This window comes from Ahaetulla prasina, chromosome 3, assembly GCF_028640845.1.
Source record: "Ahaetulla prasina isolate Xishuangbanna chromosome 3, ASM2864084v1, whole genome shotgun sequence".
Classification (NCBI taxonomy): domain Eukaryota; kingdom Metazoa; phylum Chordata; class Lepidosauria; order Squamata; family Colubridae; genus Ahaetulla; species Ahaetulla prasina.
The window spans coordinates 181,298,129-181,324,572 of NC_080541.1; the positions used below are offsets into that span (position 1 = coordinate 181,298,129).

The 26,444-nt window shown below is 35.9% G+C and overlaps 2 protein-coding genes across 5 annotated transcripts in view; both read left to right on the top strand.

Moving 5' to 3' along the window:
* The window catches only part of MAPK14 (mitogen-activated protein kinase 14), a 45,460-nt gene extending 30,746 nt beyond the window's left edge, over positions 1-14,714 (top strand). For 2 of the 4 annotated variants that reach the window (XM_058178986.1, XM_058178987.1), the window contains exons 9-12: positions 3,218-3,297; positions 7,216-7,294; positions 10,291-10,464; positions 12,609-14,714. In XM_058178986.1, coding sequence (XP_058034969.1) covers positions 3,218-3,297; positions 7,216-7,294; positions 10,291-10,464; positions 12,609-12,676 — 401 coding nt within the window. In that variant the 3' untranslated portion in view covers positions 12,677-14,714. Of the gene's footprint in view, positions 1-3,217; positions 3,298-4,682; positions 6,215-7,215; positions 7,295-10,290; positions 10,465-12,608 lie in introns of those variants that run through there. The other 2 variants (XM_058178985.1, XM_058178988.1) reach the window with 2 other exon arrangements.
* A 2,735-nt stretch (positions 14,715-17,449) lies between these two features.
* The window catches only part of MAPK13 (mitogen-activated protein kinase 13), a 29,347-nt gene continuing 20,352 nt past the window's right edge, over positions 17,450-26,444 (top strand). Inside the window, exons 1-3 of the mRNA XM_058177186.1 lie at positions 17,450-17,742; positions 21,802-21,931; positions 23,620-23,678. Of these exons, the coding sequence (XP_058033169.1) occupies positions 17,624-17,742; positions 21,802-21,931; positions 23,620-23,678 (308 nt within the window). The 5' untranslated portion in view covers positions 17,450-17,623. The remainder of the gene's footprint in view (positions 17,743-21,801; positions 21,932-23,619; positions 23,679-26,444) is intronic.

Consider the following 26,444-nt stretch of genomic DNA (forward strand, 5'->3'; position numbering starts at 1 on the left):
AAACAGATTAGAAACACAAGTTAAAATAGGGAAGAAAATGGTAAGTGAACACCTGTCTACCCTAGACGAGTTCAAATCACCAGGACCGGATGGACTAAACCCCAAGGTTCTGAAGGAACTGGCAGACGTGATTTCAGAACCACTGAACTATATCTTTCAAAGATCCTGGAGCACAGGGAGCTGCCAGAGGACTGGAAAAGAGCTGATGTAGTTCCCATCTTCAAAAAGGAAAAACAGATCCAGGAAACTACAGACCTATCAGTCTGACCTCAATACCGGGGAAGATTCTGGAAAAGATAATCAAGCAACGAATCACCGAACACCTAGAAGCAAACAAAGTAATAACCAAAAGCCAACATGGGTTTGTCTAAAACAGATCATGCCAGACTAATCTTATCACATTCTTTGACAAAATGACAAAATTAGTAGACCAGAGGAATGCTGTTGATATAATTTACTTGGACTTCAGTAAAGCATTTGATAAAGTAGACCATAACCTACTACTAGATAAAGTAGAAAAATGTGGGTTAGACAGCACCACCACCAGATGGATTCGTAACTGGCTGACCAACCGCACTCAACGTGTAGTCCTCAACGGAACTACATCCACATGGAGGGAAGTATGCAGTGGAGTACCCCAAGGCTCTGTTTTAGGCCCAGTACTCTTCAACATCTTCATCAATGACTTGGACGAGGGGATAGATGGGGAACTCATCAAATTTGCAGATGACACCAAGCTGGCAGGAATAGCCAACACTCCAGAAGATAGGCTCAAGTTACAGAAAGATCTTGACAGACTTGAACATTGGGCGCTATCTAACAAAATGAAATTCAACAGTGAAAATAGTAAGGTTCTACATTTAGGCCACAAAAACAAAATGCACCAGTACCGTATATGTGGTACCTTGCTCAATAGTAGTACCTGTGAGAGGGATCTTGGAGTCCTAGTGGATAACCATCTAGATATGAGCCAGCAGTGTGCAGCAGCTGTTAAAAAAGCCAACACAGTTCTGGGCTGCATAAACAGAGGGATAGAATCAAGATCACGTGAAGTGCTAGTACCACTTTATAATGCCTTGGTAAGGCCACACTTGGAATATTGCATCCAGTTTTGGTCGCCACGATGTAAAAAAGATGTTGAGACTCTAGAAAGAGTGCAGAGAAGAGCAACAAAGATGATTAGGGGACTGGAGGATAAAACATATGAAGAACGGTTGCAGGAACTGGGTATGTCTAGTTTAACAAAAAGAAGGACTAGGGGAGACATGATAGCAGTGTTCCAATATCTCAGGGGCTGCCACAGAGAAGTGGGAGTTGGGCTGTTCTCCAGAGCACCTGAGGGTAGAACAAGAAGCAATGGGTGGAAACTGATCAAGGAAAGAAGCAACTTAGAACTAAGGAGAAATTTCCTGACAGTTAGAACAATTAATAAGTGGAACGACTTGCCTTCAGAAGTTGTGAATGCTCCAACACTGGAAATTTTTAAGAAAATGTTGGATAACCATCTGACTGAGATGGTGTAGGGTTTCCTGCCTGGGCAGGGGGTTGGACTAGAAGGCCTCCAAGGTCCCTTCCAACTCTGATGTTATGTTATGTTATGTTAAATGGAGAAGTGGGTAGCATTTATTTTGGCACCCTGGTCTGTCTAAATTTTTCATTTATATCCATGTAGTTTTTATGTCAACAGTACAGAAGTGTTTTGTCATTGCCTTCTTCTAAGACTTAGAAGAATCTAAGTGGTCAACTTCTTCCATACTTCAGAATCCAAGTTTTATCCTCATTGCAGTTGTAGATTACTCTTAGCTTCTCTTTTAATCTGACTGCAATCAGGAATGGTGGCATCATTTCCAAAATGTAATTAAATCATCTAATCATGTCAAAGTTATAATTTTGTATAAGAATTTTCTTCTGTAGCTGATCACAAATTATTCTTTGGATTGGTTTCAAATAATACAATTTCAGTATTTTTTACTGCTTGTACAAAATGTTCATCGATTGCGACTGAACATATCTTCAATAGTCTTAGAAAATACTGTATAGGTAATGGAGAAATATAATTTGAATGCAGTAATTTGGTTTCAAGAACATATAATACCTAACTTAGTTCATTTTTCAAATTCTTTTTCAAATAATGTAAACCATTTAGCATTTATCCTAGAGGAAGTAAGATATTTAGAACAATTGGTTTGGGTATTACACATACAGCATTATACTGATAAGAATTAAAGCTTTGTATCTCTATGGTCAGAATATTTTATTTAGTAATCACAACTTTTATAAGATAGATTGCTTCAAATTGAAGTAGCTGAAATTCTTCCTGTTTCAAATAATTATGTATTGTCTTGACCTTTTTCTTATTGGTTTTGGTAATATATTTGTAAGACAAATAATTTACTAGTTTGGGATAAACTGAGGGAGATAATTGAATTAGTGGACTATAAGCAAAAAAAATTGTTCTATATTAAAACTAGTCTCAAAAACTTAATGTAGGCTTTAGAAGTAAATAATAGTAATTATTACAATGAGTAGCACCTGTGCATGCCAGTTTTTGTATTTGACACTGAGCCTTCATCTTGCTAATGACTTTGAGCTAAGTATATCTAACTTAAAACCATTTAAGTCTTTGGTATATAAATTAGGTTTTATATTGCAAAAGTGCATTGCATTAGGAAATGGTTTGAACAAGGTGGAGGAAACCTAAATTAACTTGGAAATACTTTGATAGCTAATAAAAATGCTTTATAGATAAATTGATCTTAGAACTTCAACTATAATCTTTTCATATTTTTAATCCTTTAGACAAAAACCCAATTATATCAGCTGTAGAATTTTATACTGTCTATATGACATGAGTCTCAAAATTCTGAAGAAGGTCTGTATTCTACATTACTGCTATTGTATTCAGAACTGTATTACTTTCATGAACAGGAAAATAACAGCTTATGGAAGAAAAGTCACAATATTGAGAATGATTTCATGAAATTGCATTGCTCTGATGAGTGGCCACCTCCAGAAGTTAATTACTTCCAGTGTTCCATATTACTTAGATATATTTGAGCAAAGAATTTCCAGGAGGTATTTGGGATATTTATTTATACATAAGAGGTATGCTAATTTTGCTTATAATTATTTGGTTGAATTTTCCCCTTTTATTTTATTGGGCTGCTGCTTTTTCATTTTATTTGTCCCAGAATTTTCCTTTATGGTCCATTGTTAGATATTGATCAGTTGAAGCTCATTTTGAGGCTCGTTGGAACCCCAGGCCCTGAGCTTTTGAAGAAAATCTCTTCAGAGTCTGTGAGTTTAAAATTTGATTGTAATGACTCCCTTATGTGGATTTCTTTTCTTTCATTTGCTCTGCTGTCATGACGATTGTCTTTCTATTTTTTTTATGTTGGCTTTTTTTCTTCTTCATTTCTATAGGCATCTTGATGTTTCACTGTTCTTCCTCTATATTGTTTTTCAGTTAACTAGTTCCTCACATTATTCATTATTTTGTTTCTCGTAGGCTATATGAGGCTTAGTTAAACATTAAATATACTTTATTAAATGCTATTAGTATAGACATTTTCACACATGCTATTGAGAAACTACATGCAATAGTGCATGTGCAAACTCTGAAATGGGTGTCCTTTTCCTTTACTTCTCCTATTTCCATGCATGTCCTACATTTATTCAGGAAAATCTAGCTCTCCAGATAGGAAGAATCTAGTTTTTGTTCTATGAGCCAAAATTTGTACCACTAAGACATTGGAATAGATAGCACATTGTGCCATCTCTGTTAAATGGATTGTGCATTTCTTAGAGGTTGGTCTTTGTAACTTGAATTTGTTTTATCACAGACTTAACAATCCATGAAATGAAGCATTTGAATTGCAGTTATTACTTGTTTCAGACCAACCTTCACACACCAAACTTGAGTGTTCTCATGCATGCAAGAATTCCTTGCCAGCATGACCTTTGCTGAGAACTCTGGATGTTACCTCAAGTAACGGTACTTCAGATTGCATAATCCATTTAGAGTTCAAAGCATGGCATCATAAAATTGCTGTATAATTATTCTAGTCTTTTTGGTAAGCAGCGTTAAAGTACATTTGAGCATAGTAGCTAACATATTTTGCCTTTCTATATGAGTAGATTTTTAATATAATTTCAATATAATTTTAATATAATTTCATCATCAATGAAATTAAAAGAAACTACGGTAGGAATGGTTGAAAAATGCTTAATTCATTCGGTCCAGGAAGATTTGATAAAAGAGGAATGTGTATATAATGTATATGTATAAAACAACTCTTTTTTTAAAAACAAATTCTGAATGAACATAAAGGAAATACTATGGATTGTAAAAAGAATAATGCTCAAGAACTTCAAGGGAAATGAGCGGTTAAGAAATATGAAATATAAGTAAGTAAATAAACTTACTATTTAAACAGGTGAAAACATGACAGTTTGAAGAAAACTATGTAGTCAACATTCTAATTCTGGAGAGATTTAGAAGAACTGGCTTATTGAGAAAAGAGGAAATAGCTGTCCTCTGAAAAGCATGTGCTTCAGTTTGGTAAAAGCATGAAAACTAATTTTCCCTGTATGTTATGTAATAAAAAATACTTGTCTTTGTGCTTGACAGCTTGGAAATCAGGGTCTACTTTTCAGGTAACAGGGTTTTTTTCCCCTTACAGCTTCATTGATTGCAACTGTCACATCAACTCCTTTATGCATGCTGGGTTTTGCTCTGCTAGTTGCCAACTCAAGATCTCAGGAAAGAGCATGCTGAATAGTGAAAAATGTTAAAGAGTATAGCATCGTGTTATCTGAAAAAGCTTTCAAACAAATACTTGAGATAAAGATTTTGGTTAGCTTAGTCATTGGTTTGAATAAGTAATATGACATACAGATCTGATAAACGTAACTTTAGCATACACAAAGTAGAAGACTTATTAGGGATTGATTTTTCTGAGAATAAATACAAGACAATATTGAAGATCAAGGTGTTCACAGAACAATTAAACATTCTGGTCCTCTAACTTGGAATCTGTATTTCAGAGATAGGGAAGCCAGTTTTTTCCCCCTGTAGCTCAGCTGATCCTTGAGAATAGATAAGTCTTGCTGCTGTTGTCAGTATTAGTAATATCTTAAAATAATATCACAGTATTTTCCTAAGTCTGATTAGGACAAAGGATAAATTTTCCTCTTTTCATGCTCATTTTTTATATGGCTAACAATATGAGACCTTGATTGTTAATTACCAGTTGCCTTAACTTGCATTATTTGTTAGTATGGAAATTGGCACTACCAAGGCCTTATTCTTTGGTTGGATTTTTTCCCCAGAATTTTTCAGTTATACTAGTTGTCCAAAGAAGGAGAAAATAGAGTCCCTACACTTTCCAACTGGTGCGTCAATTCCCTTTCTAATGAATCTCAACATATACAGCCTTTTGTTTATATTTGTCTTATCTGGGAGAAAACAGGTTGCCCATCTTTTCTCATGTGACTTTTAGTTTGATAACAAAAATTCAGCAGTGAGTGAGTAATTAATCTGATTTCTCCTTGCAGATAAAGATATACATCATAAAAGTTAAGGAATCGAGCTTCTGCCTAAAGGCAAAATAATTTATTGGCTGTCTAAAGTAATGATGTTCTTTAAACAAAAATATGATAATAGTGTATTTTCTTAGAGAAAGTAATATTAGATTTTCAAAAGGACTTTAGATTGTAGTACCATTCTGAAGTTGAAAAATTTGTAATCCCTTAGTTTAGTTTGGTATTTACAATATCAGGAATTAGTTAAAATCTCTTTTCTTCCTTCCCTATGCAGGCAAGTTGTGATTTAGAATGAAATGTCATACATGGAATTAAATAGATTAATGTGTGTAGTTTTTTTTTTTTTCCTAGTCACTTGTGCACACTTGGCTTTAGTTGATACTAAATCAGTTTTCGTTTATTCACTGACAAACTAGTATTTTTGTGCTTTCTAATATTGCATGTTTGCTTTGAAAGTTTGTATCTATAGGAAAAATTCTTACATGCTGTACCCTCAAGGCATTCTATTAAGTAGCAAAAGAGTGAAAGCTAATTTGAGCATTGACACTGTTGTTGAAATAGTAACAAAGCCCTTGACAAGGCATTTTAAGATATTAACCAGCTTCAGCAAATCATGCGTCTGACGGGGACACCCCCTGCATATCTCATTAACAGGATGCCCAGCCATGAGGTGAGATCTTAGGAGGATGTGCACATTGGTCTGCAATTTAAATATTTGATTGTTTTATTCACTTTAATATTTTTTAACTTTCCAAGGGCACCCAAATTTAAACAATCATAAAAGCATTTGTAACAATCTACTCCCAATCTAAAAGTACTTATTGACCTGAGAATCTGGTTCCTCCACTTCTCTCCATGTAATTTCAGCATTTTGTGTTCCAGTAGTAGGTACAATAGAAATAAAATCATCTTTACAATGTATTTAAAGGATAATATATAGGGAACTGTATATATTTTTAAAAGAAACAATTCATTAGGTATGGATAATGGGAAATATGTTTTTGATACCCATTAGTGTGAGGATCATTAAGGCAGTTTTGAGGAAGCTTATATTAGTACAGCTAGTGCTTCAGGTGAAATCTGGTCCCATTTCACTAAAGTTTTAGTACTAGAAAACCAATAACAAATCTATACAAATTGTAAAATATTAAAGAAAGGTGCTGTGAACATCTATTTCCCAAGAACTTTCAAAAGCTCCATTTTATACCAACTGAGGTTTTCAAACCATCTACACAAGAAGCTTTACATGTAGGCAAGTTACTGTAGTTCAGTGAAGAAGTAATCAGAAGCAAATCTAAATTGATGAGTCACACATTTTTTTCTATTCTTCTTAGTACAATTGTACATCTCTCATTTAATTGGTACACTTGTCCCATGCAGATGTTCCTCTGCTGTAATATGTTGCAATGAATCAATGTTCCAACCATCTAAGATCATTGCTATCCTCTAGCATATCACAGGTATTGCTTATGCAGTGCATAGGACCCAAATTCTAGCCTTTTATTTATAGCATCACTATCATGCTGAGTATATAAATGAGAAGATAAAGATAGATAGTAATTAAAAAACTAAAATCAGATGAAATCAAAGTAAAAAAACAGGCCTACATAGAAACTTGCAGTGATTAAGAAGCATACTGGTAGTTTAATAATATGTTTTATTTTCCTCCAGGCAAGAAATTACATACAGTCCTTGTCTTACATGCCGAAGATGAATTTTGAAAATGTATTTATTGGTGCGAATCCTCTAGGTAAGGCTTAACAGTAGTTCCACCACAGTGGAGAATATCAAATGCATGTACACCAAGTTCGTGAACACTATATTGGCATGACAGATAAAGATAAAGGCTTTGAAGCAGTTTTTCACATACATAGTGAAGATGACTTTGGTTTCATTTGTATGCAGTCATTCAGGCTTATTCATAACACTAAATCTCTCCTACTTCATTCCTTCTGCCAGGAGATAAGGTTAAGCAACTCAGATGTTCATTTTGTGATTCCTTTAGCATCAAATATGAACCAAGAATTTTTGGTTTGTTTTATTCATTTCATACTAATACTCAGAACTTTAATGTAATTTACTGAATGCTTGTCTTTCAGATGATGATACCAGAGAATTTCTGGATAAAATTCCTTTCTGAATAGAATTTTGAAAATTGCTACTGTATTTTGTTCCATTTATTTTTGAATTTGCTGTCTAGTGTCATTGACCTGTTTTAATAATTTAAAAATAGATTCTGCACCTTGCCATAAAAATTGTTTCAAGTGGAGGTTTTTCCAGTAAGTCAGCAAATTGTTTATCATCAAAACACAACTGTCCATTCAAATGAGTATCAGGACCTTCTATGGATAGAGAGAGTCCATAGAAAAGACAATTCCAATTGTAGCACTAAATAATTTGGAGGAAACGAGGAAAATGAGACCAGTATATTAACTGAAAGTCCTAAGCCCAACCTATACTTTCTCAAATATATTTATTTTCTTACAAACAAATGTTAAGTTGATAATTTTATTATGGCTGAGACAACCAACCTGATTATGTCAATACATAATCAAGAATTGGAAGGACCCAGAGGGCAGCATCCTTCTGTCTGTAATAAACCCTCTTAAGTTTTTAATTTGGCATGGCCTGGGGAGGGGGACAGTTTTCATCTACAAAGTTCTAATGGCTTTTCAAGGTTTTGAACCATGGATAACCAGATGGAAGATCCTGTGCCTGAAGTTAGGCTTAAGGGAGTAGTTGATTAGTTGCTGCTGTACCAGCTTACCTGCTACTCAGTGAGATCTCTACATAACCTGCTTGGCTTTGTTGCCAGTTAATAGTGGAGTCTCAAAGACTTAAAAGTCCTTTCTGCCCACATCCGATGTAGAGTTTGGAGCAGCCCAGTAGTTCATAAACTCCATGGCTACCTCAGTGATGCTGTCAGCATTTGATCTCAGGTCCTGGAGTTGCTACCCTAGCAAAACCAAGAGGCTAGCTATGTAAAGATTGTCTGGTTCCAGGGATTTTTCATATGTACTTCTAAATGAGGCTGGAGTTTCCATGATGAAACTTAGATGCAATTTGAAGGACTTCTCGAATTCTTCCTATAGCTCCTGATCAAAGCATCGTCAGCAGCTGTTACCAGGAAGAAACTTGTACAGATTCCTATTGTGCAGCAATTGCACATGTTCCTGAAACTGGAAGGCTTTTTAAATAGCTACTGAGCCATGATTACATCATATTTGGACTACCAGAGTGTACTCTATGAGGTTGCCCTTGAAGGCAATTCAGAAGGTTAGGTTGTTTCAGAACACACCATTATGAACCATTAAAGATATGCTATGGGAAACCCATGTAACACCTGTGTTTTGCAAGCTGCACTGGTTACTGGTTACCATTAGGTTCCAGTTCAAGGTCCTAGCTATCCTTCAAAACCCTATACAGCATAGACTCTAGTTGTTTGAGGAACCACCTGTCTTCCTTTGTGTGTGCACATCCTGTAGGATCAGACGGAGTCAGCATATCCCAGGTCTTATCCATTAAACAATATGAACCAGGAAGCATGCTTTCTCTTTGGCAGCACCTGGGCTCTGAAACAGTATCTTCCTAGGGATTTGAATGACCCCAGTTCTATTGTATTCTACTGTACTTTATGCAAACACTGAAGACCTAGGTCTTTTCCTAGGCTTTGAGCTAGGAGGGGATGTGGACCTCGTCCAGGAGAGAGTTTTATATGTATTCCACTACGATGACCATTTCCTTTTCTATTGTCTGGTATTGTTTTGTTTTTAATTTTTTATATCATCCAGAATCATTTGTTGTGTTTGTCTGTCTATGTATATATGTTTATGTTTTGTTGGAGATTGCTTCATTTCTTTGCATCTATGAGCTGCTTTATCTACTAGGTGAGTGATAAATATGGGGAACAGCTGTCCCTCCAGGATTTTCACCTGGCCTTTTGTTAATTAAATGAATATTTTTGTTTAAGAGACAAAAGAGAACTCAACACACTTTCTCCTCTTAAAGAAATGTTTTCAATAAAAGTGATTTTTTTTTTATCTTCATTTATTTCTTATGTTTTATTCCATATATAATTAATGTCACTTAGTTTTCATTGATAGTTAGGTTAAGCGCATACTTTGCATTCAAGATAGTTATCTTGTGTTCTAAGATAGGTGGCCATATAGATCTTTTAAATAAATACTATGTACATTCTTCCTTTTCAATGTGGTGCTCTGCCTCCTAATTACTCAATATTTTCTGAATGCGAGGCAAAGTCGGTAGAAGAAACCCCGATGACCCAACATACCTCGAACTCTGCTTGCCAGTTGGTACAAAGCTAGTTTGCCCCCTTGTTGCACTGTGGAATAGTGTGCGTCCACGAACTACCAGTAACAAACTAGCGATCTTAAACTGCCAGGACTACTTTGTTATAAAAAGCATTGCAGATTTCCATGTATGCTACACAGAGAGAAAGAGAGAGAGAGAGAAAGAGAAGTCTGAATACTTTTACCATTCACCTTTATGCTCAGAAACACAACCAAGGGTTCCTGTTGAATTCAAATTTTCAACACTTTTCTTAGAAGCACACTTTTCTTAGAATGTTGTTTTATAGATATTAAACTCATATTATTATTCTTGCATACAAACTGAATGGCAGCATATTGGCATTGGGGAATACTGATTTGCTTTAAGTTGAGTTGGGACTTTACGAGGAATTGCACATTAATCCCTCTTTTTGTTTTCTTCCCTTGGCTTCCGAAGCTGTAGACTTGCTGGAGAAGATGCTGGTGCTGGACACAGATAAACGGATCACTGCTGCTGAAGCTTTGGCCCACGGCTATTTTTCTCAGTATCATGACCCAGATGATGAGCCAGTAGCAGATCCTTATGATCAATCCTTTGAAAGCAGAGAACTTGATATTGAGGAGTGGAAAAGTACGTTTTCTGGTAGACTGATGCCATTCACCAATATTATTGTTGTAGTTCCATGTGAAAAGATAAAGATGTCAGGAAGTAATGAAATCTGGTTTGCAAAATAGGAAGGTTGTGCAGAAGCATACCTTCTGAATAGAGAAATTCAGAAAACTTAGTATAGTTGATGAGTCAAGGCTTCTGTGACTTACCATCAATATTAAAACAGTCCTGATGATGCTCAGTGAAAGAACACTTTACAAAATCCTTCTCTTCGTTATAGTTTTTGCATTCTACCATAAAGAAAAAAATAGGGTTTTTATTTTGCATTCACTAAGAATTCTGTAATGGGAAGAGGCAGGTAAAGCAAAATTATGGGGGAGGGGGACAGTTGTAAATAAAGAAAAGAAATGGCTGAAACAGACGAAAGGGAAATAATTCAAGGCAGATGGGAACAAGCAGACTAGCTTTGTCTTTCTCCTCTGGCTGAGAATATGATGAGAGAAACAAGCTGTGGAAAGGAAACAAACGGGCAGGAAGCTGAAGTTGAGGCACAAGACAGGGAGGAGTTGCTTCTATCAGTTAGGAACTTCCACTGTAGAGACTGAGTGAGTGTCGTGTAGGGTCTCACTAATTATGGAGGCTCCATGCAAACTGAGGATCCAGGAGAATCTGAACCTTCCATGAATGGAGTGTTTTAAATGGATAGAGAGGGGGCCTCAGTTGTTGTAGACACTTGCTGCATACTTGTGGGATCCTGAGCACACTGACTGAAAGTAAAAGCCATTGAATCAATGGGATGTAGTACAGAGCAAGTATACTATTTGTGTGTTTGCACAAGTGTGCTTGCAATCCAATTTAAGGGCCTCTCTGTCAGCCAGTTTTCTTTAGTAAACAGAAGGGAGAAAAATGGTATCTCGAGAAACTTTTCCCCAATTTATCCAGGTTGCTGGAATAAACTAAATTGCATGTGTGCATGCACACATGTACACAAAACAATAGTCTATGTACATTTATCTGGAATAAGAGCTATTGTTCAATAGGACTTGCTGCAAAGTAAGTATGCATTTTGCTTTATACTTGCTGAGCGGAGATTTTTAGTTTGCAATGTTTACAGTTTTGTAAAACAAAGTTACACTTTTATAATTGCTCACTATATATACAGGTCGCCTTCAACTTACAACCATTTATTTACTGACCATTCAAAGTTACAACAGCACTGAAAAAAGTGACTTATGATTGTTTTTCTCACTTAGGACTGCTGCAGCATCCCCATGGTCCTATGTGATCCCAATTCAGATGCTTGGCGACTGGCATCTTTTTATGGCAGTTACTAACTTAACAACTGCAGTGATTCAACTTAACAATTGTCACAAGAAAGTTGTAAAATGGGCCAACCTCACAATAACTGTCTTGCTTGGCAACAGAAATGTTGGCCTCAATTGTAGTCATAAGTCAAGGACTTAATGTATACAAATTTGTATATCTGTATACAAATAGGTCAGAGCCACATATTTGTTGGGAGATTCCCCCCCCCCCAATTAGTGTTTTCAATGGGAGCTGACAATGCTATGGAGAAGATAGGAAAGTAAAGTTGTTCGTTTCTAATTTTCCTTTGGGACAACTGCAGCACTTGTAATTCAGAAAGGTTTGAGACAGTTTGCACAAAGGTAGTTGCGATGTGGCTGAAGTATATTGTATATCCAGATCCCTTTGTGTATTTCTCTACTCACATGTCCGCAGTGAATGCTTGAATTAGAATTTGGGAGACATCTAATCTCATGAAAATTTGACTATATTTGCTGTTATCTAGTTTGCCATTTTCCTCTAAAAAAACATTTGGGTCTGATTTATAATCCCACAAGTCTACAAGATTTTTAAAAATCTAGTAACATTCTGTCAGGAGAAAGGACTCTAATGCATGTTCCGATGTGTTTTAGAAATACAGCTGTTCCAGAGATTAGGGAGAGGCCAAGAAGGAAGGAAAGTCTTTTCAGGCAATGTTGGATGTGGCCTTTATCAGCATCCTTTTCGAAAGAAAATTATAGTTATCTCACCAGATTGAAATAACTTTAGAGTCATTTCTTTTCATCATCTGGGATAAAAGAGTGGGAAGTAGTTATCTCTGAGCTATTGAATGTCTTAACCCATCTTTCTTTCTCCTCCAGGCCTGACCTATGATGAAGTGGTTAGCTTTGTGCCGCCACCACTTGATCAGGAAGAAATGGAATCCTGAGAACCTATTTCTCTTTGTCCCATATCACTGTGAGGGGAACATCTTTTTCATAGGAATTCTCCACATATTGTTCAAGTGCCTCTTGCCATGAAGATTCTCCTTGGGGGAGGATGTGTGCACGTGTGTATGTGTGCATATGTGTGAATGTGCTGAATGAAAAGGAAGGAAAAGAAAGATTCAGAGGGGAATATTTATACAGAACCTGTATAAAATTGCATGTTCTCTTGTATTTTTGTACACAGTTTGGGACATGTTTCTACAGACCTGTTTGATTGCTTTTTCGCCTTTACTGCTGATAATCAGCTTTCATTGCTCTAGGTCTAGGCAGATAGTATGCAGGGAAGCTGAGATTTCAGATGCTCAGTAGAAATTGTTGCCATTAAATGGCTCTTCTACCAAGAAAAGACTTAGAAAATGGAAACTGAACTATTACTTGAACTGTGCTCCCTGCTTTCAAAGATGAGGGGGTAGTGGATTTATTTCAGTTACTTATTCCCACAAAGTCTCCCCACTATTTTATAATAGCAGAAAAATTGACTCCTGAATGTCTGGCTGTCTTTAATATGAAACAGGTGTTGTTGTTTTTTAAAAAAAAGTTTGTGCCTTAAATCAGTGTTTCTCAACTTTGGCAGCTTTAAGGAATATGGCTTCAACTCCCAGATTTCTGCAATCTACATTCTGGCTGGGGGACTCTGGCAGTTGAAGTCCACACATTTTAAAGTTTCTGAGGTTGAGAAGCACTGCCTTAAATGACTGAGCGTAAAATTAAGTCTGAGTTCATGGTCTCAGCAATGGAATTTGGAGGTTGCTTCTTTTTGAAGTGCAGGCCTCAAAATACCTAGGTATCCCCACCTGACTACTGTAATCAAGACACAGATATTCCAGCCATTCCTCATGAAGCAATTTGATCATTTCTCTTTCTTATTTCTCTCCCCAATTCTGAGATTCTCACCTCTGCTATGCTACTGTTTTCTATACCATCTTCAGATGAAATGTGGGTTTTTGCATGTTGTAGCTGTACAAGCATGTAGGCTTGCTTATATTATTTTGGAAGAGGCAACTTGGTCAATAAATTAATGTATTCAGTTATCAGCGTTAGAGCCGTACAATTTAGCATCCATCTAACTTTGTCCAATTTATGGTTTAATATTTTGGGCACTTTTAACAGGAAAGGAACTGATAAATATGCATCTTTCTTTAACTTTCTATCTGTGACTTTAAAAATCAGTTCATTTATCAACTGATATGTGCCTGAAGAAGAACTCAGTTCATTGTATTCATGAATTCAAGAAACATTTCCCTGCATAAGGATGGGTGGGAGGCCTCAGTTCAAATATTTTGTGTTCATCAGATATTCTGAATATCCAAGAACCTATTTTTAAAATATTTCCTGAGATTTATATAATGCAGGCATCATGCATGAATTGTATGCCTATTTGAAAGCTCCACAATATTTTTGTTTTTTCTGATGGATTTGGGATTTTGTGTATTTATCCCTTTTGTACATAGAAGCTGTTTTTTTTTTAAAGGAAGGAAGGAAGGAAGAAAAAGAAAAAAAAGGGAATGTGGATAATGAAGCCATCAGATCCTTCCTTTCTCTTCAGTTCAGACCCCTCTGCAAAGAAACCTTATCTTGGGGTCCAGAGAACAATGCTTCTTCATGCTTCTTGTCCAGAGGCCTTCTGTAAACTAAACAAAATCACTTGTCTGTTGAACCTGCGGTCTGGGAATTCAGGTGGAAATGTAGATATATTCTGTCAAATATACAGGAAGTTTATTTTTATCTGTCATTTTATTGTAGCTGTGACTTTCATGCATAAATACTACAAAGGGAATTTTAAAAAATGTAAGTTTATATGTGAGTAAAACACTTAAAGCTGAGATTTTAGATGGAGGGACCCCTGTGGAGTGCACTCCTGGTTAGAACGATAGAAAATACAAACTTTAAAGTGGAATTCTGCTCTAACTGGTTTTGCCAAATAGGAAATCACTCAATGCAACTGGTTTTAAAATAAAGTTATTTTTCAGACTAAACGGACTGATCGTGTTTATAAATTGCTGTTTAATTGTGATAAAGTTTCATGATGATGCATACAGTTGGATCCCAATTTTACACATAACAATAATTTTCCTAACTAGCCACATATATTTTAATTTGCTTTTAAATGCTGCACTTGCTTTGCTTCATCCCTGAGAGTAAGCTGTGGAATAAAAATCCAAACTAAGTCTGTTTAAGTTTAATCTAATTATAAAAACAATAAGAATTTTTTTAAAACGCCATGGGTCCATGTGGTGCATGGTGATAAAGGTACTGTAAATAGATACTGGTGGTGATTTTTAAAGAGATTTCTGTATCCAATTAAATGTCAATTCTGCAAGTGGTTTTTTTTTTTTTATACAAATTAACATTTGCACCCATAGTTTAAGAAAGTGTGTTGCATTCCTATTTCTAATCCTTGGCATTGTCATAAATTTGTCAAAAGTAGCCTGGCTTCTCTTTTATCGATGAATGCTTATTTAAACATAAATAAATGTAAATCTTATCATTAAAAGCAAAATATTTCATTTGCTTTATCCATATTATTCAAACTATAAGCATACAAATATAATTTTTTAGGATGAAAGTTCTTCAAACATCTGTAGTGATGCAACCCTATAAAATGACATGGAGCTGTGTGATGACTCCCTAATCCCTCCCCAAAACAATGTTTATACTTGGCCAATTAAAAAAAATACATCACCATGCTCACTGATCAAATTCCAATCTATAAACCAAGCCAAACAATGATTAAAAACTTAAGTCTCACAAAACAAAATATTTTTATTGGGAACAACAAAACTACTCAATGGAAGAGATCAACCCATTTGCTGACTCCCCTATGGCTTCTGAGCATCAGGCCCCGCCTTAGAGGCAGCCCCTTTCATCTCACCCCAGCGTTATAAGGCTGCTCCAATCCTTTGGCCCACCATGCTCAGAAATGATCCAAGCTGAAGGGCTCCTGCCCCAGGCACCCAAGGTTGGATTTCTGGAAGACCATATCCAAGTCCTGAAGCATCGCAGTTGCATCAACCCAGGCACTTTGGAAATAGGTTCTGGCACAAGTTCTACCCTGTATGTTCAAGATCTCTCTTACGTGTGATTCCCTTCCAGCTTCTGAATCTCAGAAAATTGCTAACTTAAGACTTCTTTAACCAGTAAAATCACTATTTTAAATAAAGGCACATAGCACTATAACAAATTTCAGAATATTTTATGAAGCTTAAAAAAAACTCATTAATGAAGGTAAGTGGTATTTGTAACCAGTTTTTCATCACAAAACTCAATAGTAGCACTGCCATCTGTGATATTTGGAGATATCCTTGCAGTTTTCCTGGCAACTGTGGAAAAGGTATGTTCTTGTTTTCCATTAGGTGTTTTTACCCCTGACTTCCCTGTTAAGTTTACAACCCTGGAATTTCCTGGCTGCGTTCCTCCAAGAATTAACAAGGTGTGATTTTAGTTTTGGAATTCAAGCAAGGGAAATCAGGTGCTGCTGCTTCCGTGTCTAGATCAAACTTTAAATTGCCAGAATGAAGCCACCTTCTTTGTTGTTGGCCAAAAATAACTCATTGTTAGTACATGTTTCTGATATCAGCTGACATATCAGCAGATGGGCCGGCCTCAACATTCACAATGCCTGAAGAGCCTCCACTTGAGCATATTGATTTTACAAGTGCTGCCACCTGCTGATATAAAACATTTAATTTATATTTAAAATTGGCTTTAAATGCACTTGTTAGACTTTTTTTTAAAAAGACCTTTTCACTCAATTGCAAAGCAGAAATTCTCTAAAATACAGCCCAAGAATAAAAAATAAATTTAGTTTATTTGGCTTTTGGGATACAACTTAGATATTCAGATATTAGATGACTATAAAAAAAAACCACTTTCCACTCATGACAGTCTTCTAAAAAACCTGGCCTACACACACGCTAATGTTAGAATAAGGTGTGCCTTTTATAAAGCACTAGATGTCCTCTGTTTAAGAACAAGGATGGTACAGTCCATGAGCATGACAAAATTGTGATTGTCATTCTGTGCAGGAACCCATTAACTGCAGACACACATTTTTCAGTATGACCAAACCTCTCATAATGAGAGGCTGCATTAATTTATCCACCTAATTGCTAGCTCTCGCAATCGGCATGTGATTATGTGATCAAGGAAACATACATAACTGGCAACTCAAAACAACTACCCACAATGTATGACGGGCAGGAAAGTTGACAGCTGATTAGCTCTTGCCCTTTAGATCATGGCTGTCCACCTCTTACAAGAGAACATAAGTATTGTCTATTGCCTATTCAATCAACTGTATCCCAAATAGACTTAAAAATTTCATATATCAGAATTTTTGCTACAGGAAACTATCTTTTGCCTTTAAACTTCCAACATTCTCTCATCAACAAGTATTATCTGTCGTTGCATTAATTGTATTTTATACTTTGATAAGTTTAATAAAATTATTAAAGGATTTTTTAAAAAAAATATCCAAGGAATAAAAGTAAGTTACAGTATGTCTTTACTCATTTACACTGCAAGTTTATTAAGACTTCAAAAAAGTATTGGTAGTAGCAGTAGATCTGTATTAGGCAGGCATGGCTGTTATTTCTATTACTATAAAGGCTACCTTTCACATAGAAAAGGTGATCCTTTGAAAGTACCTGCAAGGGGAGTGTCTCATTTGAAACCTGACTCCTTCCTCCTGAGCTGATGAGTGGGCAGAAGGAGGCGGGCTATAAGTCTCCTCATACACACTCATTGTTCACAACACAGTTGAGAAGGAAATCTACGGTTGACTTTCCTAAGAGAAGTTGTCTGTCTGCTTACGTGTGGTAAAATCTGGATTGGCCTGAGTTTCTTTGGAACTTGGTGTACTGGAGAGTTCTACTCCAGGCACAGAGGAGATGAGCTTTCCCAGGCGAAAAGGCTTCTTCAGGCAAGAAGTGAACAAGACAATTTGGGAACTTCCTAGACGATATACTGCTATCATCCCTGTAGGATCTGGGGCTTATGGCTCTGTCTGGTGAGTGACTTTCTGGATCTCGGGGCTTTGGCAAAGCGGGAAGTGGGGATGGATATACAGGATCCTGGAATCTTAGATTTTGAGGAGGAATCATAGGGAATCACTTTATTTAACCCTGGTGAACATACATTTGCATTCTGGAAAAGAGAATTGGTTTCCTTCCGGCCACAGTTTTCAACGTCATTCTAAGCGTCAGTTGATCAGATATTGAAAGTTACCTTGTGTATGGAAACCTTCTGAGTTTCCAATGGTTCTTTTTCTGCAAAGTCCCTTATTTTACAATTATTTGGTATTTTAATCTTTAAACAGGGTGAAGCACAAATACTGTGCTGTGCTGTTTGTTTGCAGTTGGAAGGGAAACAATTCAGATATTGCTGGCATGACAAATTAATAAGGAGCATTGTCTAGCACCATCTTATTTTCAATTAATGGTTATGTGCCATCATTTTCGATTCCTAGAGACAACATAGCTAAATTATTTCCAATACTCTACTATGAAAACGCTGTAGGAACCCTAACAATTCACGCTGATCAAATAAATATAAGTTTACTTTTTTTTTAGTAAAGGAGATCCTTTACTAAACCTTCCAGTTTTCACACTACACTTTTTCAAGTTAGTTGGACTTGGCTTACAGTATATATTTGACATACAGAAAGTGACTATAGCAATGCATGGAATGATGTCTTGTTTTCACAAAACGTTTATAGCCAGAGAAAAATGATAGTAATCTGCCAAAGATTTGCAGTATGATTATGCTATGCTGTTGTATGCAAAACACTTTTCCAACTGGGAATATGTTAGGATAACTCCCACAATTCTCCAGGCTGGTCAAAGTGTTATAGGGCCTGGGACGAGTGTTGAGATGAAATAAGATGATATGGAGGAAGGAAGGGCCTTTTTCCTTTTGTACTTCCCAACACTGAGTCCAGCAGTCCCAGTTGCTACTGTTATCAGACAAGTCTTGTTTACATTAAACTATTCTTTCTGAACTACCCTCTGTGCTTTGGTTAAAGTACAATGACTTCTACAGCGCACAGGTTCTTGGGCTGAAATGCCTGGAGCAGACATGCTGTAACAGCCAGAGCCAGTGAGTCAATGCTTTTGTCACATAGAATATATTTGTGGGGTGGGGTGATTTTGTTTCTTTATATTATGCTGGCTTCTGAGCGAGATGTATCTAAAGTTAAAATTTACATCCATGATTTTTGCAGATATTTTCACATGACAGCCTAATTTGAAATGTTAATTGTGCATTGACTTATTCTGACTAATGTCAAATGTAACATTTTGTAGCTACAGGCGGATCCTAGACAGATTTAAGGCATTTAAATAGTTTGTTTATAGCCATTCCTTTGTGTTTACGATCAAGGGAATAAAAAGAACAATCATTTATTTTGGATTTTTAACTGAGTTCAGATTCCTGGATATATATCGCTTCCTCAGAATCAAATGAACAAATGCCAGGTAACACTGCCAAACATTAAATTTAAATATAATAATGTTGGAAGGAATTCCTTTGGGGTAAGATCCTATTGCTTTTTCTCAGGAGTAAGGAAGCTGTCTATCCGTCCCACATAGATCCAGTCTTGCATGAGAATCAATGAATGAGACATGACAGGTTCATTGAGTGGCTAGTTTCTTTAGTGTTGGTCAGCAAATACTGTATTACAGAAAATACAAAACTGATGTATTGGTTTTTATCCTGCTGCTTCTGAAAAATGAAATAGGTGCTTCACTCATTGCATTAAAAAAAAGTTTATGGCATGTAAAATATGCATTCCCTTTCCAGTGAATAGTGACAAAAATCTATCAACAATAATAGCAATAAAGATAAAGAATATTAATTAAAACAGAAATAAATCCAGATTGCAGGTGACTTTTAAATGAAATAATTACATTTATAATTTAATAAGGGCCGTGAAAATATTTACAGATCCCTCACATCCAGGACATAAACTGTTTCAACTCCTACCCTCAAAACGACGCTATAAATCACTGCACACCAGAACAACTAGACACAAGAACAGTTTTTTCCTGAAGGCCATCACTCTGCTAAACAAATAATTCCCTCAACACTGTCAAACTATTTACTAAATCTGCCCTACTATTAATCTTCTCATCGTTCCCATCACCAATCTCTTTCCACTTATGACTGTATGACTGTAACTTTGTTGCTGGCAATCCTTATGATTTATATTGATATATTGACCATCATTTGTGTTGTAAATGTTGTACCTTGATGAAGGTATATTTTCTTTTATGTACACTGAGAGCATATGCACCAAGACAAATTCCTTGTGTGTCCAATCACACTGGCCAATGAAAAATTCTATTCTATTCTATTCTATTCTATTCTATTCTATTCTATTCTATTCTAATACCAACCCAAGTCCTGTATTCCAGAGGTATATAACTACCCATCCTACTATTCCTCTTTTAGGTAAGAAATATTATAAACATTATGGGTAAGAAAATTCAGTCAAAGAGTAAGAGCCAGTGAGTTAAAAATAATAATTAAGGCAAGAAATTAAAAGAGGAGGAAATCTAAATGTAATTGAAGTCACCATAATACACTAAAGCTCTCCACACCTTTCTGCCCTTGAACTGCCTTTAAATTCTTTTTTCCACCACATCCATACATAAGTCCATACACTGTCTTTTGTTTTCTAAGATTCTCATCTCTCTCTCCTTTTTTTTTCAGAATCTCATCGACTTCATCTAATTACAGTATTCTCTCTGTTCACATACTCTTACTTGATTTAGAATTATTTTTCCATATGCATTCATTCCTCAAAAAAAAAAAAATTCCTCATTTGACAAAACTATCTGAGCATACATGATTTGAATAGATCATTTTGTAGTCAATTTATGTTAATTCATCATTCTTAACCCTACCCCTATCTCTTCTTGCTTTACAATCTCTTCTTCAGTAACTCATTCCTACCTCATTCACCTTCATTGACATTTCTTTCTAATGGTAAGGATATTAATAGTCAACTCAGGTACATTTTGGCCAGAATGTCACAAGCGCAATCAAAACTCAGTTTTACTTCAAGAATTCTCACACTATTCTATGCAAGCCAAGATCTCTAATCTAGAAACTAACTTCCAATACTGCTGTCCATATCCCACTTTCATCCTCCTCTTCCTGTTTCTCTTCCCAGTTATACAGAGTTATATATTTATTAAGTTTTAAGTGAATATTAATACTAGGTGCTAAGAAATTATAGTTCAACAGTTTAAAATCTCCCCTTGAACTTTTTGATTGGTGATATTACAAAGTTCCCTGAGAGATGGAAGAGTTTTTGAAAGTTACAATTTTTGGTATTGAATTTGTGTCCCATTATTTGGAAAGGCTGTAGTTCCCAAACCTAATATTCTCCAGATTGCAATACACTAATGCTGGCAGAGAATTATAGTAGTTTTAAAATTTCTAGAAGGCATCAGTTGATAAGAACTAGTAGAGACCCTGATACATTTAATTTATAACATATATGTAGAAATAGGTTTTTATAGATGTATGCATTCAGAAATAAAAGTGTCTATGTAGCTAGGCTTCCCAGGTAACATAAGATCCAATTTTAGACTCAACTTTATACAAATGTTTCTATAAGCCATATCTAAAATGCATAAAAGTGCATTTTCATGCGTAATCCAAATTAATAGAGCTTGTAGATGAATTCCAGATCTACACAAAAACTAGATTATGCAGTTTTCTAGAACAGAATGGTTAAATAACTCAGGAAGTGGCTGCAGTCTTTGGTTCTTCATCATGTAAAAATGCAGTGGCAAACACATTTACCACTATGTGTTATAAACAAAGCCTTAAGTTTATATGTCAGTGTCCTTAGGCATATTGATATACGCAGAAAATAATTGAATTTTCATCCAAATACTGCAGCAGTACAGCTAAAGTTGCAGTCCTAGTTATGCGTCCTAGACCATAAACTTCATTGAAAAAAAACTCTCTTACCTATAAATATGGTTAGGATTTCACAGATCAGCATAATGCTTCCATGTAATTACCTTCTGAATTTTTTTTTTCTGATTTGCCATAGTTCTGCAATTGATAAGAAAACAGGAGACAAAGTAGCTATCAAGAAGCTCTGTCGTCCATTCCAGTCTGAGATTTTTGCCAAACGAGCCTATCGGGAACTCACACTGCTAAAGCACATGCAGCATGAAAATGTGAGTAGCTACTTCTCTGTATGTTTGTTTGTATCCAAAAGAGTTCTCCGTGTTTTACACAATAACAACTGAATTGGGAAAAGAGGGAAAGAGAAGGGGAAAAAGAAAGAAAAGGCATAATTTCTATCTTCACCTGAGACAAAAATTCAAATAAATAGCAAAATATGTGTGCCCAGAAGAGTAACAACTTGCAGTAACAGCTTCTCTGAAATTCATCCCTGCGTCTGATAGACAGATCTCATTCATTCAAGTTGCTACATTGACTCAAAAGTTACAAATCAGTGCCGTAGTAAGTTTGGACCATCAGTTATGACAAGTTCTCATATTTCCTTTTTCAACCTGATTGAGTTTGAGATATGTTGGATGCTTTGGAATTCTGCAAATTGTAGCCCCTGTATGTCTGAAGCTAAAATTAGATGCAATAAACATTCTGTGCACCGGATGAAAAGAGGGATAAGTTTATAATATTCATTTTCAATAACAAGGATAACTTGTCATGAATTTAACATAGCTGAATGCCCTGGTCTGCCTACTGATAATCATATTTCAATTTTTGCTGAAAGATTTAAGAGCCACATAATTGATCGATAAATTATACTTGGCAAAATGTAATTATCTACAATATGCTATGAATAAATCAAATACTCCCAAGCAGCCCCAGAGTGTAAAAGCAAGCCTTCTTCACACTCTGCTGATGGGTTCCTAACATCCTGATAGTGATAGTTACTTCTTAACTCCTTTTCCTTCATCCCTCCACCCCAATTTTTTAGCAATAGTGGATTTACAGTACTGTATAGAAGCTAGGCATTGCAGTTACTGCCTGATACAGGTACTGAATTTCTGTACTTCAGGTTTAATGCTACTGCCTGATTTGTAGTTTGGGTAGAAATCTGGTCCTTTCATGCTATGCATTCATTAAGCTACAGGTTATTGTTTTTTTTAATTTAATTATGCTCTGTACTAACTAGCACAGCAAAAGTTTTATCAATTGCTAACTTACTGTAGGGCAAGTGTAACATAGCCATAAGGGGCTGCAAATGACATCTGAGAAATTCCACTCCTAGCACCTTCTTTCCTGTGTCTCGCACTCTGATTTATTTTATGTAAGCAAGCACATGATTCCAGCAGACATAACACATCCCTATTACATGGTATCTCCTTGACATCAGTCTAGTGTATTGGAATCTCCTATTCTCTACATGAACTAGATAGGAAGAGTGCAGCATCATTTTGCATGACACTCTGTTAATGGAAATGTCTTTTTTTTTCTAAATTCAGTAGCCTTTTGGGAATGGGAATCCAGCCTGAATTTTAATAAGAATGAAACTTATGCAAACATATGCTGGCAGTTTTCTATAATTGCTATTTTCTCAGCTACAGTAAAGTGTCAGCTGTGGTGCAGCAGGCTCTAATTAATTTATAAAATATTGATGCATCCAGAATTTGAAACATACATTCTATACAACTATCCCTGGATTTATTCCCTGGTCTTGGAGTTTCCTATGAGAACATCACAAAATATAAGACTTCCCCTCTCCCAGCCCATTGCTCAGAAAGGCCTCAAGTTGCCAATAAACATGGCTTGGTCTCTGGTTGGGAAAGCAGAATGTTTTTATCATGTTAGATAGATATGTTCTTTTTACTTGTACTCTGTGTAAGCTAACATTCTGAGTCTACCTCTGCTGCAGGTTATTGGATTACTTGATGTCTTCACTTCAGCTACTTCATTTGATGGATTCCAGGACTTGTAAGTTTGCATTTTCTACCCTCTGATGTTCTATAGCTCTATTGCAGAATTATAACAGAATAACAGATTGGGAAGGGACCTTGGAGGGCTTTTACTCCAACACCCTGTTCAAACAGAAGACCCTCCTCCATTTCAGACAAATTTCTGGATGAAAGTTATTCCACTGATTAATTGTTCTAACAGTCAGGAAATGTCTCTTTAGTTCGAAGTTGGTTCCCTCCTTGATTTGTTTCCATCCCCTGCTCCTTGTTCTGCTTTCAGGTGGTTTGATGAATAGGTAGATCCACTCTAAAATAATCACTTTTAAAGATGGCACAACAGCTTGGTCCCTTAATCATTTTCTCTCAAAATCTGTTATTTTCAAACATGAATCTATACCGGTTCTGTCACCTAGTTTAGCAATAAATAAATAACTAGCCATAAAGGGCCTGGATACTTGAGGGACCATATGCTTCCCATAACATCCGTCTAGCTGATGCAATCCTGCAATCTTGATGTGCTCCAGATTCCTTCAATTAATCAATGTCACCTATTGGAAGTGTGTTTCCAAAAGATCGAAGCATGTTTTCTTTGTAGCAGTTCCTGAATAAGGTTCCTTCCAAGATCCAGATGGCGCCTATCCTACTATTGTTTAAAAGAGTTGTGAAGAATTGGCTGTTTTTCCAGGTCTTTGGTTAGGAAGAGTAATACCTCTCACTTCACCGTGTTTGTCTTTTATGTTTTAGTGATCTTATTGTAATGTTTTATTATTGTGAATAGTTGATAGTCGGGTGGTATGCAGGTTTAATAAATTATGGTTGGTCATATAATCAGCCAGAAGTTTAGACTGGATTTGGCATTTGTATTCATCTATTGAGTCCTTCCCAAGGACCTGGAATAGGCAGATGTTGTTGTTCGGTGATATTAAAGGTGTCGTCACAGGATGTAAACAGTTCTAAGTAAAATTGCCTTTTGCAATTGAGTGATGATGATTTTGTCAATGCTGGTTGTCTTCAAGTGATGCTCCAGATGTTTTGGGACTGTATTCAAGGTGTGACTTTTGCCGCAGTCATTCTACTCCTATTTGCAGATATTTGTATTTTGTGATTTTTCTCCAGTTTTTCTCTACTATTCTATTCTGCTGTTGCTATTAAATAGTGGATCCACTATTTAGATTTTTTTGTGTCCTTCTTATCAACAATTGTTCAGTCTAAGGTGTTGTGTGGCAGGTCTTGGTCTGTTTGAATTCTAAAGTTCCTTCAATTTATTCAATTTCTATTATTTGGTCTGTTTTGTGATGTCACCAGTTTTTGCTTGCAAGCAGATGGTATTTCTTGCAGATATTCTACTGCACTATTGTTACTTCTTTATCATGCCATTCTTTGTAGTCAGGCTGTGTGATCTTCTTGCAGCAGCTAATTAGGTGTTCAACTGTTTTTTCAGTTTTTATTATGATGATGGTTAATTGCATAGTCAGCCAGATGTTTAGACTGGATTTGGCATTTTTTTATCCACCTACTGAGTCCTTCCCAAGGACCTAGGATAGGTAGATGTTGCTTGATGATATTACAGTTGGTTGCACAGTCAGCCAAATGTTTATACTGGATTGGGTATTTTTATCCATCTATCAAGTCCTTACCTGGAATAGGCAGGTGTCATTGTTTGATGGTATTAATGATATTGTCACAGGATGTTAGCTGTTCCAAGTAAAGCTGCCTTTTGCAATTGACCGATAGCAATTTTGACACTGCTGATGTTCAAATGGTGCTTTGGTATTGCATCCAAGGTGGCTACTACTATTGATACTGTCTTTGTTTTCTTTTGCCACAGTCAAAAGAATTGCAGGTCTTCATATTTTGTAATTTTCTCCAGTTCTTTCTCTTCTCTTCTCTTCTCTTCTCTTCTCTTCTCTTCTCTTCTCTTCTCTTCTCCTATCTTCAGGTACTGCCATATCCATTATCCAGACTTTTTTGTCTTTTTAAAATCAACAATTTGTTAAGTTTATGGTGTTATATGGCTTGTCTTCATTTCAGTTTCTTCATTTTCTAACAACAAACATGATAAAGTGGCAACAATGGTGCATTGGAATATCTGCAATATATAAATATGTAAATGGCAATATAGAATATTGCTATTTATCTGCAACAAAGAACTGGTGGGACCACAGCATAGACAAAGTGCTCATTATTATCATCTACACAAAAATATGAAATCACAACTGCCAGTTCTTTAGTTGGTATTGGCTTTCATACATATCGAATTCTTCCCAAGAACTTCTGTTGTAATGTAACAGCATACTATATGTGTGGATACAAGCAGTGTGGAGTTTCACAATTGGCAGATGGACATTTTGTCAATTCCTAGTTTGTTTTTGTTGCTGTTAGTGCAAAGTACACATTAGTTTTTACATACAATTTAGCATCCTGAAAATTCTGTCTTTAACTGTTGCTTTTAAATTAGAAACTTTCTGGGGCCAATCTAATGAAACAATTGCTACTCATAATCAGATGTTCTGTTTACATTTTTTTAAAACTGCTTCCATTGGATCTCAATTTCCCAAATGAAGAAATGGTATTTTCATCCTGCTGTGCATTTTTTCAAATGGAACTTTGATGACAGAGTTACATTTGAAAATAGATGACATGGGAGGAGAATATGCTTTCTACCAGAATTGGCATCCCATAACAATCTTTTATCCTTGTAATGTTTTAATATTTAATATTTATACAAAAAAATTGCCTGCTGAGAGCAATCTGTGTCACACAAAAGCCAATCAGGACTTTGAAT